Source organism: Delphinapterus leucas, chromosome 17 (genome assembly GCF_059928025.1).
Source record: "Delphinapterus leucas isolate spDelLeu-1000000601 "Yukka" chromosome 17, BTC_Dleu_Yukka2, whole genome shotgun sequence".
In the NCBI taxonomy this organism is placed as follows: Eukaryota; Metazoa; Chordata; class Mammalia; order Artiodactyla; family Monodontidae; genus Delphinapterus; species Delphinapterus leucas.
In genome coordinates, this window is record NC_143145.1 from 74,111,333 (window position 1) to 74,135,427 (window position 24,095).

At 46.3% G+C, this 24,095-nt stretch overlaps 2 protein-coding genes across 4 annotated transcripts in view; one reads left to right on the forward strand and one right to left on the reverse strand.

The window, feature by feature from the left end:
* The window catches only part of LOC111185582 (uncharacterized), a 180,450-nt gene that overhangs the window by 8,928 nt on the left and 147,427 nt on the right, over positions 1–24,095 (forward strand). Inside the window, exon 2 of one of the 3 annotated variants that reach the window (XR_016388550.1) lies at positions 12,405–12,539. The exons of the other annotated variants lie outside the window; for them this stretch is intronic. The gene's annotated coding sequence lies outside the window, so the exon portion shown is untranslated. The remainder of the gene's footprint in view (positions 1–12,404; positions 12,540–24,095) is intronic. 3 annotated transcript variants of the gene reach the window in all.
* VXN (vexin) lies at positions 108–23,261 on the reverse strand. Its single transcript, XM_022595276.3, has 6 exons — positions 22,694–23,261; positions 17,173–17,228; positions 8,778–8,928; positions 4,825–4,886; positions 2,186–2,277; positions 108–291 (listed from the first exon to the last, which is right to left on the reverse strand). The coding sequence occupies exons 1-6, from the start codon at positions 22,758–22,760 to the stop codon at positions 108–110; spliced, it is 612 nt and encodes a 203-aa protein (XP_022450984.1). The 5' UTR covers positions 22,761–23,261.

The following is a 24,095-nucleotide window of genomic DNA, read 5'->3' on the forward strand; positions in this document are numbered from 1 at the left end:
TGGACCAGCTAGTAGCAGAGGTGAGTGTCGCTCAGTTCCCATCTGGAAGTTTCCTCCCCTTGTGCAGTGAACTCGGGCCAGCGCAGGGCACCTGGGGAGGGTCACCTTTAGTCAGCCTCAAAGGCGCTGTTGGTAGCTCCCACGTATTCAGACTTCTTCTTGTGCCTGGTCCACATTTTCCGGAGGATGCTGGGGACGCCGCAGGAAGCACTTCCTGTCAGCGGTAGGGAGGCTTCTGCTCCCTGAGGGAGGGTAGGATACTCTTCAGTCATCTTCTTGAGGTGCCTGGATCTACAGAAAATGCACAGGTGGGTGAGGAGGGCGGTCACTGTGCTGAGCCTGTCCTTCTTTAATTGCTGCCCTCAATAAGAGGAGCCAGAGCCCTCACTCCTCTGCTCATACATCCTGTGACCACGGTGGAGGGTCGCTGTTGGGGCCCACGCAGGAATGACACCCCACCCCCCTGCCCCAGGGAGGTCCTTGCATGGGGAGAGGGAAGCAGGTGGCCCTGAGCACACTGGCTCATGGATCCCAAGTTCTGCTCTTGTTCCAAACTCTACCCTTCCTCACCCCAACCCGCCATCCCTCCACCTCTACACAAACGGATCTTGCTGGAAAGAGCAGATGTCACAAAGCGTCAGCTATTGAAAGCCCATGAGCCCTGGGGCTGAATCCTGCTCCCCACTTACTGTGTGACCTCAGGCAAGTGATTTGACCTCAGCCAGCCTCAGTTTCCTCATGTGCGAAATGGGGATAATTTCATCTAACTCAGGGGGCTTTTGTGAGGAGGAAAATAAGGTCACAAAGCATCTGGCACATGGTCCACATCAATAAATGTTCATTTTCCTCACTTGCTCTCCTTCAGTGAAAGAATGGCCTTCGTTTTCTTTTCAATAGCCAGGGTCCAGGAACAAATGGAAATGAGAACGTCTAAGCTTAGAGAGAAACGGGCCATTTAGAAGAACCCTTTGCGATGCAGCTGCGCGGATGGAAAGGGCGCCTCTCTTGAGGCACACGGTTCGCGTTTGCTGGTTACTGCAGCAGGCAGCAACAGCCATTGCTGCTCACAACAATTTGCTGCTATAAACTTAATACAATCGAAAAGATACTTTTCTCTAACTAGGTCCCAATACGTTGAGTGGCTTGGCTTTTATCATTCATTCTAGATGGCTTTCTTTCACCTAAAAGGGCTTCACACTGGTCTGTTCCTCCTCTAACTCCCTCAGCTTTCAAGGTGTGCATACCTTGGGTTGATATTGTAGGGCATGGCCCCTCATATGTGAGCATCTATCACTTTCCCAGGCACGTGTCTTTCCGATTCCCAGACTGTAAGCTTCTTGAAAAATGATGCAACCGTTGGTGCTAAGCTCTTCTCACATTATCTCATCCTATTCTCACAGTAATCTCTCAAGAGGTTATGAGCATCCCCATTTTTTGGGTTTTGTTTTGTTTTTAAAGAAATGAGGACACGGAGGTCTGAACAACTTGCCTGAAGTCATAGCAAGTCAGCAGCGGTGCTGGGCATGCAGGCAGATCTGAGTCAAGAACCCACACCCTGCATCATCCCCAAAGCCACTTTTCTGCTCTCTCCAGTCTGGAAGATGATGATGGGGGCGTAAATGTACATGCTGAGTTGAGTTTAAGACTCTTATTGCCATCTTCTTTGTGCCATGTTGAAGGCAGTGAGGGCCTTCCTGGGGGGCTTATCACTCCTGCTACTCTAGCTGCTGGTTCTGGGTCAGAGTTAATAGTAACGTGCTGGTTATAAATTTGGTTTGAAACATTTGTATTTTGTGTACTTTCTACCTGGGCAGGGGCCCTTAATCTAATTCGTGAGGCATTTCTGACACCAGCATGCCTTCAGGAGGCTCTGCATATGGCCTGTGGTTACATTTGTCTAATTAACCAAAACCCCTCCCTCTTTAGACTTCTCCTAATCTAAAGAGTGGGGTTAATGAAGTGAAAACCATCAAAAACACTTCGGCTTAATCCTAGGGGAAAAGTTGATGTGGCGACAGAAACCCGGGATTAGTGCCCTCATTAAAAGGTAATTTACAGCTGGCAGGGATTCTGTTTTAGCTTCTTGAGGGTCTGACAGCCGGCCACCTGTTACTCTTTGGCCCAGGAGCAGGACAGGAGCGGGTGGGGAACCCTGAGGCAGCCAGGCTGGAGGCACAGCACTTACCCTCTGGTCAGAACAGCTCCGTTCTCCGAGCCCAGAGCTGCCACCTCCAGGACGGCGGGAGCTTTCACTGAGATCCGGGCCACCGGAGGCATCTAGGTTGTGAGAAGGGAGTGTGAGGATGGCGCCATGTCCCCAACTCCGGCAGTGGCTGGAGCCATTGGAAAGGGCATCAGCTAAACTGAACTACCATCAACCCAGGGCAATGGTCCTCATACCGCCACGGGCACCAGGTGCCCCCGGGAGGGCTTGTTAACGCAATGCTGGGCCTGCCCCAGCTTCTGATTCAGTAGGTCTCATGTAGGCCCGAGAATCTGCATTTCTAACAAGTTCCCAAGTGCTCTAGTCCCAGGACCCCCACTTTGAGAACCACCTACCTAGAGAAACTTGAAAGCAAGCAACTCAATCTGGCAAGGCCTCTGTCCCCCTTGCACCCCTATGGTCTGTGTCCACTTTGTTGTCAAATCCTGCAGGTTCTGCAAGATCAGTGTCACCCTCTCCCTTTTCTCTGCTGCAGCCTCAGGACCAGTCACTTGGGACAGGACCTCCTTTTTTTCCCACAAGACCTGCCACACACCCTGGGCCCCTCCTGGATTCACTCACCCAGCTTTTCCTTCATTCTCTGGATCAAGCCTCATCTCTGCCTACCCTTCAAAGACCACTTCCTCCAGGAAGCCTCCCCTCAGGCTGGTGCCCCAGCTGATTTCTCTCTGTCTCCTGCATCCCCACAGCACTGAGTCCTTAATGTGATATGTTGTGGCATCCCACCAATTCTCTCTTTACGGTTGTCTACTTGTTTCTTATGCCGGTGCAGTCTCCCCAGGAATGGCATGCGAACGACAGGGTCTGGGGCTTACCCTTTGGCGGCCCTCCTCAGCTCTCCTTAAAGGAGGTGGTGAGTGCTCAAGAAACATGTACCGAATTGAAAAATCACTGGTAGCCCAAGCAGGGCTAGGTCCCGAGTTTGTTCAGTCAGCAGATCTCCGCTTTGCACCTCCACCCCACGCCCCAGGGAAGGCTTAAGATCACCACATTCCTAAAATTGCTGGGAAATTCCAGGTTGAGGACACCAGGAGTCACTGCCCCTTCTCTCCCGCAAGGGCCAAAGGCTGTGGGGAGAGTCACTGTGCCACCTTGTGGCCTCTCGGGAGCTGTCCCTCCCCATCGTGTCAGCAGCCCAGAAACATGCTTCTTCCTGGGCCGTCCACCATCCTGTTTGCCCCAGCGCATGTTAGCGTCAAAATCAGATTTAGCTGTTCGAGCTCTGAATTGCTCTCCGCCCTGGGATGGGGGCTCCAATGAGCTGCAGGACCCCAGCCCTACCGTCTCAGACCCAGAGGAAAGGGTCAGTCATGCTGCCGCTCTGTCCTCTGCACTACTGTCGCCCCCTCCTTTGTGACCACCTCCCCATCACCACCCTGTCCCATCCCACCTCGCTCTGGCCTCCCAGCTGCAGCTTCCTCTCTGCCAAGGACACTGAGTCCAGCCCAGGGGCTGGGGGCGAGTAATCCAAGGCAGTGAGCTGCCCTATCCCCTTAGCCTTGGGCTCAGCTGAGGGCAGCATTTCGAGCTGTCACAGCCTGACCACCTTCGCTCTGTGGTAACGGCCCAGCCATCCTCAGTTTCCCCTGGGTCCCAGATTGGGACAGGGGGCCCCTGATTGTCCCATCCCTGCCCTTTGTGTGGTTTTCCTAGTACAGGGATGACCTAAATGAAATAATTGGCTTCGATTTCCTGCCCAGACCAGGAGCAAAGCGCTCGCGTCTCTGTCCAGTTTGTTCCATAAGGACGAGCGGGTGACTCAGACACTCTCTCCAGTCTGTTCTAGTTCCGTGAATCTCGAGAGCTGATGCCCGCAGAGCCCAGGATGCCCGAGCTGACCTCACCTCCAGCCACCACTCCACCCCTTCTGTGCTAACCCAGGGGACACCCACATTCATGCCCAGAGGATGGTGAAGGAGATGTATTTTTTCAGGGTGACGCTGAGCTAGACCCAGACATGCACTACCCGATCCCCCTTCAGGGAAGGACAAGCCGCCTTGTCCTCCCCCTGGGGGAGGGCGGGGAGCAGGTGGCCCTCAGCTCCTTCAGGTGTCCTTGGCTACGGAGGGCCACCTCGCCCAAGGTCATGCCGTCCTGGGCAGCCTGCATGCCATGAAAGAGCGGGAAGAAAATATAAAGGATCGGTCAGCTGGGTCCAACTTGGGCAGCCCAGATGGACAATCCTTGCCCCAGAGCTCCCAGTGGGAGGTGGCTCAGCAGTTCCCTCTGAGGTGATGGTGTTTTGTGTTTTCACAGTGCTCGAGACCCTTGCATCTCTTTACCCCCATAGCTGCCCCTGGGAATTGGTCAGACACCTCCACCTGGCAGGGGCCTGCCACAGACACTGCTTCTTTCCCCCCTGTTTGAGATGTCCGCTAGGTAATACCTTCTGTTTACCTAAGAGCTGAATTTCTGGCAAGAAAGAGAGAGGTGGCCAGTGGTGTGCCACCAGCTGGTAGGCTTTAGGAGCAAAGAACCCTCAGCTACACTTTTCTAATAATCCTCAGGCCTGGAACAAAGGACACTTTGTCTTCATGGCACAGACAGGACAAGAAGGTTAAAGCACAGCAGATACAGCTAACCAGGTTGATTTTACTTACCAAAGCTTTGCTATATGCTCGATTCCCACACAGATTTGCTGATTTGGGTTCAGAAGTCCCCACTGCAAAGTTGAACGGAGGGGACGTTACTCAGTGGTACTCTGGGTTCCAGCTCCCCCGGGTTCTGCATCAATTATCCCTTAGCTAATCAATCACAAGCCAGGAATATTCTAACGGCCTTTGTACTGAGCAGTAAAATCACGCACTAGGGTTGGGCAATGGGACAACTGTCCAGTGGGTCACCTGCACCCCTGGCGCTCTTGGGGAGGTTAGAACTAAGGTCTAATAAGATCACGTGTGTGGAGGTGTTCAGTACGAGGTCTGCCTGCAGTAGGGGACTCAGAGAATGTGCCCTTAGCTCCTTCTTTCTTCCTGAAGCACCAGATCACAAGATGTTATCAGGAGTTAAGTCTTTATAGCTGGGATCAGTCCTTTAACCTGCTGCTCCTGGACACGCCTCTGTGAAAATGAGCTCAAAGTCCTGCCTGCTGTGGGAAGTAAGCCTGATAATGTGGGAGTATTGGAGGTTATCAGAGTCCTGAGGCACTGGCATGAGATGTATGTGAGAACCTTCTTTCTATGCCTTTATTTGAGGCTCGACCTGCTGCTGGGAATCCAGATGTTGAGCTGAGGTAGCTGGTGATGGGCAGGGGTGGGGTGGAGTGGGGCTCCACTGAAGGCTGGCCTTCAGTCGAGTCCCTCCTGGGGCAGATGTTCCTGGAGGAGCCCCATGCTATCAGACTACAGCGTAGAGAAATACCAGCCCCCCACCCCGAGGAAAACATCTCAAGGCCAATAAAATGAAGTTACAGGCTACCAAGATCAGACCACGGTGTGCCGTGCTCTGGCGTAAGTGACGACAGTAGCTTATATTTTTGAGCATTTACTGTGTCAGTCGCTGTGCCGCGTGTAAGACTCATAAACATTGTCTCATTTAATCCTCACCACAACCCTCACAGGTAGACGTCATAATAGATGAGGAAACAGAGGCTTTAGAGATGCACGGCAGTTACGATGAAGCTGGGTGAGGAAGATCTAGGGAATGGTAAGCTGACCTCTTTGGTGGTCTTGCAAGGCTGGGAAAACTTGACCGAGGGACCCCCTAACCCATTCTGGGAGGAGTTTGCTAGGTGGGGAGACCCAGGGAGGGCAATCCACAGAGAGAACGTGTCGGGGAAGGTCCGGAATATAAATGAGTGGTCACAATTACACCACAGCTCAGGGCTGTTCTGTGCATGGATTGGCAGGGATAGGAGTGTCACAGGAGGTGGCCCTGGAGAGGTGAGCAGAGGACTGGGTCCTGGAGAACTTTGGGCGTGGTCTGGAGGGCATCTGGGGGTGGAGAGGACACAGTGTTTAAAGCAGAGGGATGGCAGAGGCAGGTGCTGCTTTAGGCTACCCTCTGGTAGCCTGTGGAGCAAGAAGGACTGGTAGCTGACGACCAGGCTTGGCGGCTACACACAAGGGATGAAGGGAGTCTGACCCGGTAGCCTGAGGTTGGTACCAAGGAGAGATGAGACATACGGAGGAACTGACACTGTCAGTGGTTAGTGCGTGGAGCGGGGGTGGGGAGGACAAGGGGGTACTGGGATAAACATCCCAGCGGCTTGCTGGAAAGATGGATAGTGGCATCAGCTGAGAAAGCAAGAGAGGTTTGAAGGTGGAAGATGAATTCCATTTGAACAAGTTGATTTTGAGATGCCCCAAGGACATCCTAGTGGAGACATTCCACCGGCCCAGGAGGTGGGTGTCCCCTTTTCCGGGCCCTTGAGGTTCACCTGCTCAAGACTTCAGAGTCCCCACTCTTTCCAAGGTTCCTCAGAGCATATTTCTCCCACGTGAGAAGGCTACAGCACCCAGGAGCCTTCTCCTTTAGCTCAGAAAAGAAACACGTCTCCAGATTTGAGATCCCTGGAGACACATATCCTTCTGACTGGAGGATGGAAAACTCGTGCCCAAGGCCGGTGCCCAGCCTTTCCTGTGGGTCTGGCTTTGACTCAGAAACCCTCCCTCCCTCTCATCCCCTCTGGAATCTGTCAGATTGTGGGAGCTGAAGGAACTGAATCGATGCCCAGCTCAATCTTTTTTTTTTAAAAACCTGACTAGCACATTCCCTGCATGAGCTGACTGTCATATGTCGGGCAGAGTCTCTCCATTTCCTAACTTGCTGTTCTCCCCTTCAGTCCAAGCTTCCACAAGCTACTTAGGGAGGAAAGTAGCCCCTAAAACCAGACAGCTGGAAAGACATTATTTTCTGGGGGAAAGATGCAATTAGCTGGCAAATCGGGAGACATGAGATTTAATCTCAGTTCTGCTGCTGCTGAGCAGTGCATTTTGGGTAAGTCAGTTTCCATGGTTTCGGTTTCCTCTTCTGTAGATCGGCAGGGGGTGCTTGCAGAGATCAGTGGGCCTCCACCTGCAGGGAGGTGGAAAGTCACCCTGGGAGCAGGCTTGTTAAAACAGATTGCTGGGCCCTACCCCAGAATTTGATTAAATAGGTCTTGGGTGGGACCCCAAATTTGCATTTCCAGCAAGTTCCCAGGTGGTTCTGCTGCTCCAGGGATGCCACCTGGAGAACCACCCATTAGATCTTCCCTAAATCCTTGCTAATCAGTATGTTGTCCTTGGACCAACATCATCAGCATCATCTGGAAGATTATTAGAAACAAAATCTGGGGCCCTACTTGGTCCTACTGAATTAGACTCTGCATAAAAATGAGATTCCCAGGTGATTCTTCTGCACATTAAAATTTGAGAAACATGGCTCTAAATTCATTTTGTGATTTTGTAGAGAAGATATTCTTTTTCTTTCTACGCACAGGCAACCACCACCCACCTACCCACTTATATATAGACAGAGGGAAAAAAATTACCTTCTCAATTTGCAAGGCACATTGTGGTTTCCCTAAGGCTTTCATTCTCCATAAAAATGTATATATGTAATCCCTTAACTAGAGAATATAGCTTGACTTACGGGTTCTTACACATAGGATCTTAAAAACAGGATCAGGGTGTTAGTGACCAAAGAAACCTTAGAGATCCAATCTAACATCTATAAGGGAGGAAAGAGAGGAGATGGATGGATAAAGAGAGACACTCAATGGAGTCTACTTTCAGTTCTTCTAACATGCAAAACTGTTGACACCCAACAGCTTTGAAAAGGATGTCCTAGACTTTTTGTGTATTTCTGGAGTTAAAAATAGGAATCACTTGAGGCTGTGGGCATAACAGAAATAACCTAAACCAGGAGTTAAAGGCTAAATACGATCACAGACTTCAGCAGGCTAGACACAGATTCCTGTTTAACTGCTTGGGGTGGGAGCCATTTTTCAAAATAGTGTGGAAGGTAAGACTCTAATGCTTCCAGCTTTCAAAACAAATTTGTCTCTAAATTCTTTTTATAAATTGTTGAAATAGTTTAAGGCGTTCAAATTTAAAATGGTGGGATTTTAAGATGGCAGCTAATGAAGAGCCTGTATAATCACACACACACACACACACACACGCACACACACACACCCTGTAAAATAACGTAAGCTTCCTTCGCTTCATGAGTCATGTGTACACTGGTTTCCTCTCCCCCCAGCGTCTAATGATGTTTACCTCCTCCTGAATCCCGCAGGACTGCCTGTGGAGCTAGGCGGTAGATGAGAGCATCTTTGCTCATCATGCAGACCCAGCAGCGAGTGTTTTAAGGTAGAAGGAGTTTTGTGGTGCTGCAGTGGGGGAGGGGGGGCCGAGCAGGTGCATTCAGAGCAGGACCGGCATGCACTGGGGAAGGCGGCGGCCCCACGTGCAGGTGCTCCGCCCACTGGGCGTGATGGAGGACGCCAGGGAGGATCACGACGTGGCTAGAGCCCACACAAGCCAGTTCGCGGACACCGTGGCAGCTGCTCTAAGTGGACCACTGCCCCCCAGGGAGGTTCCGGGGACCCGGGCCGTGACGCACGTACCGGGCCTGGCGGGGGTCTTGGCGGGGTGGGCGCCCTGCGGCCGTGCGTTCTGGAAGCAGCTCGACCTGCGGGCCTCGCCGTCGCGGTGGTCGCTGCGGTGCTGCAGTAGCTCCAGGGGCCGGGATGTGTAGAGGTCGGACTCGATCACCACCTGCGGGGGGGAGGAAGGACCGTCAGCTTGTTCCTCCCCTAGAATCTCAGCCTCCACAGCCGAGGCCAGGACTGCAGCTTTGCGGACGGACCTCGTGCTGACACGGAGCCTTCCTGACTCCAGCCATTGCTGGGAGCAGCGAGGAAACCTGGGGAGACTGGACTGAAACGGCGAAGTGTTGTGTTTAACTTCAGCATGTCCGGTGGCACCATGGTGCAGGAAAATGAGGTTTCTGGGGGCTCCTCACCAGCTGTCCCTTCACAGAGTCAGAAGCCTGGGCCCTCAGGCCCCAGACTGGGGCCAGTTAACTGCCCCAGGGCTGGACATAGTTTGACAATAGAACAGGCTGTTTGAAATGAGGACAAGCCCTGGAAATCGGGCTCTTACAGTCTTTGCAGCTCAGTGGGTGCCCTTGTTCACGTAGAGGACAGCTTTCTGGATGCTCCAGCGGAGGGGAGACCTAGGCAGAGGGCTCGGGGCCCAGCTGATTCCCAGGTTGTAAAAAGGAAGAACCTGCTGGCCAGAGAAAGCAGGCACGGCTCCCGCACGCTCACGTTTCCTCTACTTTGTAGAGTGCCTGTCAGCTGGAGCTGAGAGATGAGTTTCCACGACCTGTGGCTCGGTAAGTGGAAATTCTGGCAAGCCAGAACGGAGCGCTACACGCTAAGGTGTTTTCAATAATGATCCCCTGCTGAATACTGGTTTTGGGAAAGTACATGAAGAGGAATACCCCTTTTGTCAGGGCCCACTTGAAATGGGCCTTTAAAATTATAATAAAAATACTTAGATCATTGAAATAATTTAAATGTACAAATTTGAGGCAAATAGTACCATATTTTATCTTAATATGGGGGGGTGAGAAAGGGAATCTTAGCAATTTGGGGCACATATCGTGCATGTTTGAATGCATAGCCATGACACTGGGGTCGCGCAGTCTGAATGTCTTCACTCCTTTGAAGCAGGTTAGAACTTCCACATTACACTGCAGCTTCTCTGAGGTTTGTATTTACTCATTCTCTTGCTCACTCGTTCCTTCCTTCTACAGACATCCTGCGAGGGCACCTCTGTGCCAGATCCTGGCACTCAGTCTATCTGTGAGTGAGGTGGACCCATTTCAGCCTTTACAGTCGAGCCTTTGATGAATTCCCCATTGTCCAATGTAACAATTGTGGAGGAAGCTGAAGCAAATAAGACTGAATTTTTAAGTATTATAATAGGGTTATATTTCAGTTCAGTGGAGAAAAATTGGACCTTTAATAAATATTGTTGGAATAAATGTCAGGCCACTGGGGGAAATGGATCCATGTCCACACTTCTCATACGAAAATGAATACCAGACAGACCAAAGATGCATGTTAAAAAACAAACAAACAAACAGCAGACATTAGAATAGAATATGGCTCAATATAACATTTGTTACATATAATAGGGAATTATCGCTATGTACATAAAACTCTTACAAATCAATAAAGAGGAAAAAAAATAGAAAAATGGGGCCAAAACCAGCTGACAATTGACATGCAAATGGCCGGTTAACATGAAAGGTGCTGAACAACAATAATTAAATGCAAATTAAAACAAAGTTGTTTTTTCTCCTATCAGATTGTCAGTGATGAAGAAGATAAATTTCCATTTGGGGTCATGCGAACCTGAGTTTAAACCCCAGTTTTGGTACTCTAAGGCTATGTGGAAAGGAGTCATCCTTTTACCACCCTTGCTGTACTGGGGCAGAGTCACTGCCGGTCATTCGCAGAGATTTCAGGAACACAGCAGGTTCTCTTTCCCTGTGCCACCTGTTTACCTACAGCATCAGGAAGCGGTCACGTCCGTCCCCAACAGAGGAAGGGGAGCTGTCACTCTTTGCTTCAGTTTATCACAAATAGTCCTTTGCTTAAAAAAGTAATATATCCCACATTTGGTCTTATCTGGATTAGGAAATTAACTCTTCTCAGGCCCGTTTTAGGACCCAGACTCATTCATTCTTTGCCTTTGGAGAAAGATGATGATAATTAAGGATCATTTAGGATTAGTGCCCTTTCTCTTCTGGGCACTGCAGCATGTGGGATTTTTCCCCCAATAATTAAAAATATTTTTCCTCCAGCTTTACTGAGATATAAATTTCCACATATGATTGTATACGTTTAAGGAGTACAATGTGTTGATTTGATATGTTTGTAAATTGCAAAATGATTAGAAGGTGGTGTTTCTGTTGGTTTTCCAGCAAGCCTTCAGTGCAGGCTGGGGACAGCACCCGTCTGCCCGACGCCAGCTCACTGGGGGCTGTAAGGTGCAGTAGTGGGTGGTCTGGACTCACCACCCTGCACAGACAGTCGCCTCAGCTTTTCCATTTCCTTCCCTCCTCTTAGCATTGCACTCTGCCATGGTGTCGCCCAGAATGCTGGAATTTCCTAGATTAATGGCATTTTGGACACGTGTACCGTTTGGCCTCAGGGTTCCCCCTGGAATGTGGACCTCCAGGTCCAACGGGAGAGACCTGAGCCTCATTACTGACATTCAAGCCTTTGGCTGTCTACCTCTCATCACAGCTATTTCGAATTTTGTTTTCATTTTTTCAGCATTCCTCTAATGAGTGAGGGCTGGTGTGTTTTCCGACCCATTTTGTAGAAGGAGGAAGTAAGGCAGGATGTGAAAGCCTGAGGAGTCCAATGGGGAGGCCCAGCATTTCCTCCCCTGAAAAGGAAGCAAATATTTCCTCTTAGGAACAAGAAACTTCAGCCAGCCCTTCTCTGCATTGTGGGTGGGAGAAGGGAATGGGGAGGGAGAGAGTGGAGAGGCATTAGCTGCTCCGCCCCCTGTTGGATGTAGGTTTCCTGGGGTGGGAGTGAGGCTGGTTACTTCCCAGGTCCTGACTGAGGGCCCAGTGCCTCAGCAGGGTATCTTCTCGGCCCTGAAGGATGCCAGAGGAGAGGGCTCAGCTTGGAAGACTTCCCTTTCTTAGCTGGCCTCGTGCTTGCTTCTCATGCCCCACAATTGCGGAGGCTCTGAGAGGGCTCAGGGCAGTGCATCAGGCCCACGCCAGGGAACAGACAGCTGGATGCATGGCTGTGGCCTCCTGAAAGCCTCCCGTCAGCCTGGATTTTTTCTGGTCTGTAGGATACGGTCCGGGCTGGATACTGCAGCTGGTCTTAGAACAAACTGGTCTGAGCACAGGCTCTTTAGCACCCTGAGTACAAGGGTGAGATTGGGGAATGGGGAAGGGGTGAAGAGGAGACGTGTTTAATGTTGGATTTCCCTTTCCAAGTTCAACGAATTGCCTGCTGAAAGTAGGGGCTGTACTTGTGTAACAGATTCACTGTGATAAATTGATGCTTCCCTGCTGGGTTCAGATCAGAGACCTAGGGGGCTGGTAGGGAGTTAGAAAGACGGGTGAGACCTAGGTGATGAAGGATCATCATGATGTTGGTTGACGGCATCCAGAGTAAAGTTCTAGCCCAACTCCCTAATTTTACACACAGGGAAACTGAGGCCAGAGGAAGCCGGGTGTCTTCAAGGTCACAGAGCTGTAAGGGGTGGAACCTGAACAAGGATCATGGTTTCATAACTTCTAAGGAAGTGCTCTTTGTAAGACCCATGGAAGTGCTGCCATCCAGGTAAGAATTTTCAAGTGCAATCGATTGCTCAGTGCATTTTGAAAAATCAGATCACCAGATGGAAAAATCAGATCACCGCTCCTCCACAAGGTTGAAATCTGGGAAGAATGTGACATTTGCACTCCCATTCCTTCATCTTTCCTGATGATGGCACTGCTGCTTATTTTGAAGGGGCTGTGAATCTCAGTGGTAATGGCTCCATTGCACCGGAAGCCCTAACTAACCCACACTTTGGTGTAAATTTATTCCTTTAAGCTACTCTTACGATGTCTGCGGCATCAGGATGATCAGGACGTCAGTAAAATCGCTTAAGAATCAGAGGGGATGGGGAGAAAAAGACTAGTGAAACCATCTAGAGAAGGAACACTGGGTGGCTGTAGAAGAAGAACATGTAACTTACGAGGGGTCCAGAGAGAGAGGAAACGGCCGCGCTAAGGACGATTCGGAGAGGAAAGAGATACTTGTAAAGGAAGGAACCTCACATTCGTATGGTAGCCCAAGGGGTGAGAATAGAGACAAATAAGAATTTCGGGACAAAGTCCTAAATATTGGTATATTAGAGCAGCTGCAAAATATGAACGATTTTCTCGGGAACTCAAAAGGGGAGCCAAGAGCCAGTTGGATTAAAAAAGAAAAGGTCAGAGATAGTTCTTTCTTCTTTGGGACTCAGTTCCCCCGTCTTAGGTAGACTAAGACCTTTCCTGTCTTTTCTAATTTGAATGTTCTGTGCAGCTGGGTCTGAGTTTTATGAGCAAAGGATGAGTCATGCTGTTAGGGGAAATTAGAAATTCAGAGGAGAGCTCAAAGGCCAGAGCGTTATTAAGCTGTCTTACCTGGAGGAAGAATGCATATTTGAAGACAAGCCCCTACCTTCTGTTTTTTCTTTTTTTTTCCATCAAAAGCAATTTTTATTTGTATTCATATACTTGACTCATTTTTTTTCCCCTTGGAGTAAAAATGTTTCAGGGAGGGAAAGTCATAAGCCATTCCCAGGAAAGCTGGGAGCTTGGTTCTGCAGAGCCTGGCTGAAGTCAATGGATACTCCAGGAGGCGGTGCCCCATGTTTTGGGGGCTTTGTGAAGCTCATGCCCCTGTGGCTTCACTTCCACCATAGAGAGTTGTCTCCTTTGTTTGGGTTCTAAATCCCTTGAGAAATTTCTTCCCTAGCACCTTATTTATCTCCTAGAGAGTATGATTTAGTTTCCATTTTTAAGCTTTTGTAGTCACAGTTCTGTCCTTATAAAGCCAGTAGGTATTGGTATAAGTGGTGATTCAGACAGAAACACTGTTTAAGGTTAGAAATTCAAGGCAAGAACTTGGTTGAAAACTAAATATTCCTAATTCCCAAAGGATCTTCCCAGAGTCATGAATGACTTGTGGCTCCTTCATATCCAGAGTACAGATCTTTCTTGACTTACAGTGGGGTTGCATCCTGATAAATACCCCTAAAATATCATAAGTTGAAAATGCATTTTATACAGCTAACCTACCAAACGTCATAGCTTAGCTGAGCCTACCTTAAACGTGCTCAGAACACTTACATCAACCTATGGTTGGGCAAAATCTTCTCACACAAAGCCTATTTTATAATAAAGTGTTGAATATCTCATGTAATTGACGGAATACTGTACTGAAAGGGAGAAACAGAACGCTTGTCTGGGTCCAGGATGGTTCTAAGTGTATCCTTGTTTACCCTCGTGATCGTGTGGCTGGTGGGAGGCTGTGGCTTGCTGTGCTGCCCAGCATTACAAGAGAGTATGTTGTACCCCATATCACTAGCCTGGGGAAAGATCAAAATTCCAAATTCCAAGTATGGTCTCTGAATGCGTTTCGCTTTGGCATCATCGTAAAGACAAAAATCATGAAAGTCAGACTGTCATAAGTCAGGGACCAACTGTAATGCCAAACTCAAGTCTGTGCTCAAACTCTAAATTACCTACAAACAACCCCTCCCCTTCCCATTTTTGGTGACACCCACTGCTCCTTGAAAGTCAGCAGCATTTTCCTTCTAGACTGTGCGCTGAAGTTTTTAGGAATCATGAGAAATACAAGAATTTCTTGCACTACAGCAAAGAACCCATTAAAAGCCCTTTCTTTCTTAGTATATAAATATTCTCAAAGTCATTTTTAAAAAAGGATAAACCACTGACAGAAAAATGAGCAAAAGACATGTCTTTTAACCCATAGGGAGAAAAATATCAAAATCTATGAAAAGATGAAGAATGATATTAATTACTAAAGAAATGCAAATTAATGAGATGTTTTCACCTATCAGATTGTCAAAGATTAACAACATTTGATACCATATAGTGTTGGCTCAGGTGTTCTGGTAAAGGTAGTTTACAACAGTTGCTAAGAATGTGGCAATAGCTATAAAATTTTTTCAATGCTCATATCCTTTGAGCATTTTCTTTCTTTTTTAAAATTGACATATAACATTGTGTACGTTTAAGTATAAGGTGTTGATTTGATGACCCAGCATTTTCATATCTGTGAATTTATCCTCAAAAACATTTGCATAAGAACATAAAAAATACGTTCAAGAATATTTCTTGTGGCATTGTTTAACTGGAGAAAATGGGGAAACCCCATTTATTGATGATTTGGTTAAATAATCTAGAAAACATCAGATTTGGTTTGGGTAAAAAATTATAGTACATTCATTCATACAATGACGTACTATGCAACCTCTGAAAAGAATGGGGAAGATCTGTATGTATTAATTGGCATGTAAAGATGCTCAAAATTTATATAGTGAAGAAAGCAAATTGCAAAACAGCATGTTATTGAGCAATAAAGCGTGATAATTGTACATTGTTATATGAGACATTTTCATTAAAAAAGACTCCAGTGCTTATTGAACGTTCAGTACGTATCAGGCTCTGGACTAAGCAGTTGACATGTATTAAATCATTTGCTCCTTCCAGTGGGTATTGGGATGTGCCCTCTCACTCTCCCCATTTTTTTTTTTTTTTTTTTTTTGCAGTACTTGGGCCTCTCACTGTCGCGGCTTCTCCCGTTGGGGAGCACAGGCTCCGGACGCACAGGCTCCGCGGCCATGGCTCACGGGCCCAGCCGCTCCGCGGCACGTGGGATCTTCCCAGACCGGGGCACGAACCCGTGTCCCCTGCATCGGCAGGCGGACTCTCAACCACTGCGCCACCACGGAAGCCCTCACTCTCCCCATTTTAATGTTAAGCAAGTCAAGTCCTGGAATGGTTAGGCAACGTGCCCAAGGTCATATAGCTAGAAATGGATAGAACTGGGTTTTAAAAGTGGGAAATGGAAGAAACCAGGCAGTTTGACTCTAGTCTGCATACCTAACCACTATGTTCTATAGCTTCTCAGGATTTTCTGATATCATAGTTTACATCTTTTTAGTATTTGAAATTTTGTAATGGGCCCATCCTGTTTTGGGAATTTAAAAAGTAATAAATGTATATAAAACAACAAAGACTAAAACCAATCTCATTCCCAGGACACTTAAAAAATTTTTTTTAAATGGAGGATAGGATTTTAAAAATTGAGATACTTAGAAAATCAAAATAGTGTTCTACAAAAACAATTGTGATAGAAACTCCAGTATAACCAGGAGGGAACAATTAGCAATTAAAATAAAACTTTTAAAGTGCAAAGATGTATTGACAGCTTATGTATAAAGAAATCTGTAAGTAAAATGAGAAATTCACAGGCTCTAAAGACATGTAAACTAATTTTAAGGTAATGCATGTGCTTATTAAAGAAGCAAAAAATAATACAAAGAAATGAAAGCCAGTGCTGGTGGGGCTGGAGGGAAATGGAAAAGCATTGTTGGAAGCCTAGCAGTTGTCCAGAATTCCGGGTAGTATGTGACGAAACTAGAAGCAGAAGCCATCTTTTACAGATCACTGTTCTGGGCTTCCCTGGTGGCGCAGTGGTTGAGAGTCCGCCTGCCGATGCAGGGGACACAGGTTTCTGCCCCGGTCCGGGAAGGTCCCATATGCCGCGGAGTGGCTGGGCCCGTGAACCATGGCCGCTGAGCCTGCGCTTCCGGAGCCTGTGCTCCACAACGGGAGAGGCCACAACAGTGAGAGGACCGCGTGCCACAAAAAAAAAAAAAAAAAAAAATCACAGTTCTATTCTCCACTCTAGCACAGGTGTAGGAATGCAAATGATGGATGGATGGATGGATGAAACTGTTCTTATCCTTTTACTTGTTAATTCCACTTTGAGGCCTATGCGCCATAGGATTAATCCAGGAAACAGTATTTTGTACAAATTCATTGCACTGCTATTTATAATAGTGAAAAAGTGGGACATTGCAAATGCCAACAATAGAACACCCAAGTCAGGGATGCTCTACCTACACTGTGGATTCTGTTTAAGGAAAAAAATGTGTATATAAAATGAAAATTATTCTCTGTGGGGAAAATGACAGAAGGGGGTCCAATTCAGGACTGTTTGTTGTCTGGTTGACATTTGTCAGTTGTTTTGGTTAAGTGGAGGATGGAGAATGCAACAGCAACATGGGCTACGGAAAACTTTTCCAGGCCGTGGAGAGTGTGGATGTAGGGGGGAGGTGGGGAGTGAAGAAGCTAGACACTGCTTTTTTAATGAAAGTCAACAAAAGGGATCAAAACTGAAGTTTTCTTACATTCTTGGTTAAGAGATGTTGAGAGCTCTTGACTCTTCTTCTGGCTGGACTGGGCACTGCAAAGAGAGAGAAAGGAATGGTTTTAGAGAACACCTGTGAGACTGATGTAGCTACAGTAGCAATACAGAGAGGGTTTGCACCTGGAGTGGGACAGGGCCCAGGAGAGGGGGGTTGGGAAGAAGAGGTGGGTGCAATTGCAATTTTATTATTTTATTTTATTTTTTAATAGATCTTTATTGGAGTATAATTGCTTCACAATACTGTGTTAGTTGTGTTAGTTGATGTTGCACAACAAAGCAAATCAGCCACATGCATACGCAGGTCCCCATATCCCCTCCCTCTTGAGCCTCCCTCACACCCTCCCTATCCCACCCCCCTAGGTGGTCGCAAAGCACTGAGCTGATCTCCCTGTGCTATGCGGCTGCTTCCCACTACCTATCTATTTTACATTTGGTAGTGTATATATGTCCATGCCACTCTCTCACTTCGCCCTAGCTTCCCCTCCCACCCATGTCCTCAAGTCCATTTTCTATGTCTACCTCTTTATTCCTGCCCTGCAACTAGGTTCATCAGTACCTTTTTTTTTTAGATTCCATATATATGTGTTAGCATATGGTATTTGTTTTTCTCTTTCTGACTGACTTCACTCTGTATGACAGACTCTAGGTCCATCCACCTCACTACAAATAACTCAATTTCGTTTCTTTTTATGCTGAGTAATATTCCATTGTATATATGTGCCACATCTTCTTTATCCATTCATCTGTCGATGGACACTTAGGTTGCTTCCATGTCCTGGCTATTGTAAATAGAGCTGCAATGAACATTGTGGTACATGACTCATTTTGAATTATGGTTTTCTCAGGGTATATGCCCAGTAGTGGGATTGCTGGGTCATATGGTAGTTCTATTTTTAGTTTTTTAAGGAACCTCCATACTGGAGGTTTCCATAGTGGCTGTATCAATTTACATTGCCACCAACAGTGCAGGAGGGTTCCCTTTTCTCCACACCCCCTCCAGCATTTATTGTTTGTAGATTTTCCGATGATGCCCATTCTGACTGGCATGAGGTGATGCCTCATTGTAGTTTTGATTTACATTTCTCTAATAATTAGTGATGTTGAGCATCTTTTCATGTGCCTCTTGGCCATCTGTGTATCTTCCTTGGTGAAATGTCTATTTAAGTCTTCCGCCCATTTTTTAACTGGTTTGTTTTTCTTTTTGGATATTGAGCTCCATGAGCTGTTTGCATATTTTGGAGATTAATCCTTTGTTGTTTCATTTGCAAATATTTTCTCCCATTCTGAGGGTTGTCTTTTTGTCTTGTTTATGGTTTCCTTTGCTGTGCAAAAGCTTTTAAGTTTAATTAAGTCCCATTTGTTTATTTTTGTTTCCATTACTCTAGGAGGTGGGCAATTGCAATTTTAGATGTTACTTGGTCCAGTGCACCAAAGCTCATAGCAGCACTATTCATAATAGCTGAAAGGTGGAAACAACCCAAATATCCATTAACAAATTAATGGACAAACTAAATGTGGTATAGACATACAATGGAATATCATTCAGCCTCAAAAAAGAATGACATTCTGAAACATGCTCTGACATGGATGAACCTTGAAAACATTAAGCTAAGTGAAATAAGCCCGATACAAAGGGACAAATATTGTGTGAGTCTGCTTATATGAGATACCTCAACTAGTCAAATTCGTAGAGACACAAAGTAGAACAGAGGTTACCAGGGGCTGGAAGAAGGAGGGAATGGGGAGTTGTTATTTAATGGGTACGGAGTGTCAGTTTGGGAAGATGAAGAAATTCAGGAAATGGATAGTGGTGATGGTTGCACAACCATATGAATGTACTTAATGCCACAGAACTGGACACTTAAATAGTTAAATGGTAAATTTTATTTACCACAGTAAATAAAAATAAAAAAAACTTGAAGAATCAATTAGCCATAAAAAAGTTACTTGGTTGGGAAAAAGGTGTGCATTTTGTTGAAAGTGGAGACACCCGGACATCTCTTTTGCACATTGATGCTAAAGTGATTTACTTGGAAATGAAATCGCACCCTGCCACTGCCCTGCCTAGAATGGAAATGACTTCTTGTCACATCTCAGATTAGTGCTCAGGTGAGAGCTGTGTTATTTTCTGCAGAGCGCCTGCTGCCATGAAGCCAGGCGAGCAGAGGGCTGGTTAAGAGCCAGGGCTCCAGACTCCTTTCACTTGGGTGTAAATCCCAACTTGACCACTTGCCAGTTGTGTGACTTGGGCGAATGACTCATCCTTGCTAAGCTTCACTTTCCTCTCTGGTAAAACTCGCACCTACCTCAGAGGGCTGCGGTGAGAATTAAATTGTCTAATCTTTATCAAGCCCTTGGCCTGGCGCCTGGCAAAGAGGGAGTTCCCAGGAATTAGTGGTTATTGATATTAGTTATTAGTAACTATCAATTAGTTATTATTGATACAATTCTCCTCTTTCTCTGCAAGGTGAGGGCAGGTGGAAGGAAGAGGTGATAACTTCTAGAGACTGTAGCCTCCGTCAGGAGTTCTCTTTCTGGAGTTTTCTCCATTTCCTCCTGCTGTTCCCCGGCTCCCCTTGCCAACCCTGCCGCATTGTTGTTTATCCCCAAGAGAATTATTTTGAATGCTGTTCACCCTAGAATTAAACCCACTGGTGAGCTTCAGGAAATGACTTCTGGTATAACTTCTTGGTAAAACCACAGATTTTATCTTTTATATTTACTGTGAATTGTGCCTATGAAATCTTTCCCTTAAAGGGCTCTCCTTCTCTCTAGGAAGTAAAAATACACACTTGTCCTCAGTTACAGACTTGATCTATGTCTTGTGTCTTAAAATACTTAAGAAACACCATAACACTTGCTGTTGCCATATTTTTGTGAGATTTAAGATGGCTCAGCTAAAAAAAGTACATAGATTTAGGTTGAACCCATTATATATGTATGTGTGTATGTTGGAAAACAGGGATATAATACAACGACTGTAAATGTGATAATGGCTCGCATTGAGCTTTACTAGGTGACAACTTATTTCCTTCTCGCATTCACTCCTCACAGCAACTCTTTGGGGTCGGGTGTCTTCACTGACTCTATTTCTTAGGTAGATACTGAGGGTTAGGGTCACACAGTTGGTGGTGGAACAAGGCCTGCGCTCTTAAACACTAGGTTGCTGAACTTGTGCACAGGAGCGTGTGGGAAAGGGCATACCTGGGAGGACTCTAACCCTTGTTAGAGAAAATCAAACCAGCCTATATTTCTGCAGGCAGGGAACGTGGGGATGGAATGAAGAGTTACCAGTCTCTCTCATAAGCAGTGACTTAGGAAGGCCTGGCCCCGTCTTCGCCCACTGAGAGCCTTATGCTTGGTGCTCTGGAGGAGGCGAGATGAGGCACAACAAGGCGTAGGAAGAGGCGGACTTCTTCCACTTACAGTCTAAGATAAAACTGCGGATATTCCTTTTCTAGAGAACAGCTTCCTGAGCAGTGACATGTCCATGAATACTGATGACTGATTTAATACCAGGAGGTGGCCATGAATAAAAATGGCAGAAAAGAAATATAAGATTGAATATTTATCTTTGACTAAACATATTCATTGCTCAAAATATGGAATAAAATTGGAAATCACTTTGTAAGTGATATATTTAATGGTGCTTACTACCATGCCAGGTACTGTTCTAGATGCTTTATGTATTTTGTCTATATCTCATTTTTCCCCCCATAATAACCTTGGGAGGTAAGTTCTAGTTCTTCCTTTTTTATAACAGTGGAAACTCAGGCCCAGAGAGGTTAAGTGCCTGTCCAAGATCACACAGCGTATAAGTGGTGGTGGGTCTCTTGACTACTCTGCTAAGCAAATGGATGCAAAGGCCCTGTTTTGAATGATTTTCTTCAGGTGAAGTATGACGTTGCTCCTGAATCGTATAATAACTTTTTAATTTAATAGGACCATTCAGCTTTGATGTTTTTCTCCCTTAAATATTTTTAAATGTAAAAAATTATAGAACATAGACATTTTAAGATTTTCATATTTGCTTTCAATTTGTTTTCTTCTCATACAAGAGAAATAACAAATGAGAGGACAAGTTTTGGTCCCTTTTCTACTCTTCCCCAATTCTACTTTCCTCCCTCTCCAGGGCTACTATCATCACTAACTTTATCTGTGTCTTTCCAGCCTATGTTTTTTATGCTTTTCTCTAGATATGTATCCATAAACAATATATAGTGCTGTACAAATTTAATAATTTTTAGCCTTTTTTTTTCTCTCAACATGATGCTCTTGGGAGCTGTGTCCACACACATAGATCCAGTTCTTTTCCCTGTTGACTACTGTGGAGTATTCCAGAGTCTGATGACACCACATTTTACCCCTTCCCCTCTTCAAGGACATTCAAGTTGTTTTCAGTTTTGCCCTTGGAGACCCAGTGGCCCTGTAAGCATCCACGTATAAGAGCATTTACAGGAGTGGAACTGTCGGGTCAGAGGGTCGGCTTTGACTTTTCAGGTACATTCCCGAGTCTCCAGAGGGTGTCCCAACTTCAGCACGTGGGCAGACTCCCAGCTTTTTCTTCTCTCCCTCTGACTGGCAGTAGATGTCTAAAGCTTAATTTATGTTCTGCTGGCTTTCTTTTTGTGGCCAGGCTGAGTCTCTCCCTTCCCCCCAGGAGTGGCCATGTCGATGGCTGACATGGGAAGAAGAAAGGGGTTATTTGAACAGGGGGTCACAGCACCAGCAGACATCCGGCCCTCTTCATTCAGTCTGACAATGAGACCAGGGGCTAAGCCGGGGTCCCAGGCTCTCCCAGCAATACAGGGGCTGCAGGGAGAGCACAGGGGCGGCAGGAGAGAGGGCCCAGCTCTGCGGGGGGCAAGGGAACTATCCAGGGACACAGAGCCCTTCCCGGGCCTTGACACCATTCACCTCAGAGCAGCAGGGCTTTTACAAAGTCACACTCTTTGGCGGTGCCAGTGCCAGGTTAAGTTTGGGAGCATGGCCCTGGGGTCTGTGCAGAGACCAGCCTGGGTCAGGGCATTCTTGGACCACTTCATTGGACTTTAGGCCACTGCCAGAAATATGATCCCTCCTCATTTCGGCACAGTTAGAAATCATACTTTTGAGCCAGCTGCTTCTCATTTCAGAACCCACTTGCTCACTGGAGAAGAGGAAAGAATCTGTCTGCCCTGGGAATTTTGTTTTCATGTCTGTTTCCTAAAACAATGGCTTGCTGTCACTTTCGTTTGGCATACTGGGTTGCCAGTATCGAATTAAGTAAAACGAGGAGTAGTTAGCTGCCCTCATTTCCCCTTTGATGGACTGTTTCTCAATGATTGACGTTCATCCATATGCCTCCTTTTCAGAAACAACCACAAACACGGTCAAAACAGAGAGACCATCTGACCTCAGAAACCTGGGGGTAAAAACCGTAATAAGGTAGCACATGACTGTCTTTGCTCTCCTGCTTAGCCTGCCACGTTAAGGAAACAGTCGAGGGCAATTTTACTCACCCTTGGAAGGAATCACGGTGGTGAAAACTTCTATATTTTCATCACTGCAGCTGTAAATCTGATGCATCGTTTCAGCCTTCTCTCCCCAAAAGTGCCTGGGAACCGGAGGCCTCTCTCTGAACCCCTAGTCGCGAGGTTTCCTAATCCAGTCTGGCTCGGGGATCATTGTGCCGGTCCACAAAAGACAGGCTGGTGCTGTGATCTCATCTCATTCCAGAGTCTTCACTGCAACATTTTCTAATCCCATCTGTCTTTTTTTTTTTTTTTTTATGAATCCTATTATTGCGAACCTTTGATGGAGCCTGGAGGTTTCAGTCCCCTCGCGGCCAGGATGTATTTAACATTTTTATTTTGCCGTGTCTGCCGCAGTGAATTTGGAAGTCTTTTGTGAAGTGGTGATGAAGTGAAATCGCCTACTCGGGTAGCGCCAAGCGTGGCTGGAGAATTTTACCGAAAAGGAAACGTGAATTTTGGTACCAGCAACTCCCCTTTTCATTTCAGAGATGAAGAGGCTTTTTTTTTTTTTTACCCTCCCTCCAGAACTGGCTATTCAGTAATCTGTCATGTGTTAATTTGGCTTCCTTGAAAGTTTCTATTTTAAACAAAAGGACTGTTCTTCCAGAGCGTTCTCGCCTCATGCCAGTACATGACAAGGCTGACATTTCTAGAGAGCTGTGTGTTTAGCATCTCCTTGTAAAAGCCTGCAGGTGCTTGCAGGAATGGGGGTAACAAGCAGTGCCTGACGCTTGAGCTGCCCAGCTACAGGGAGATTGTATTTTTATTATCCTAAATGTCCTAATATATTGTATACTATCCTAAATATCCTACTGTCCTATATATATCCTATATTTTATCCTATATATTCTGTATACATACACAAAAATAAGGTATGGTTGAAGCATAGGTGTATTATGTCAAACCCATGGCCTTTCATTACACCATTACAGATTTATTTCTTCATGTTGATCATGATGTAATATTTTAAAAATTTTATTTTATTGAGGTATAGTTGATTTACTATGTGTTAATTTCTGCTGTACAGAAAAGTGATTCATTTATACATATATATGTTCTTTTTCATATTCTTTTCCATATGGTTTATCACAGGATATTGAAAATAGTTCCCTGTGCTTTACAGTAGGACCTTGTTGTTTATCCATTCTATATGTAATAGTTTGCATCTGCTAATCCCAAATTCCCAATCCATTCCATCCCCACTTTCTCTCCCCCTTGGCAACCACAAGTCTGTTCTCTATGTCTGCAGGTCTGTTTCTGTTTTGTAGGTAAGTTCATTTGTGTCTTATTTTAGATTCCGCGTATAAGTGATATGGTATTTGTCTTTCTCTTTCTTACTTCACTTTATATGATAATCTCTACGTCCATCCATGTTGCTGCAAATTGC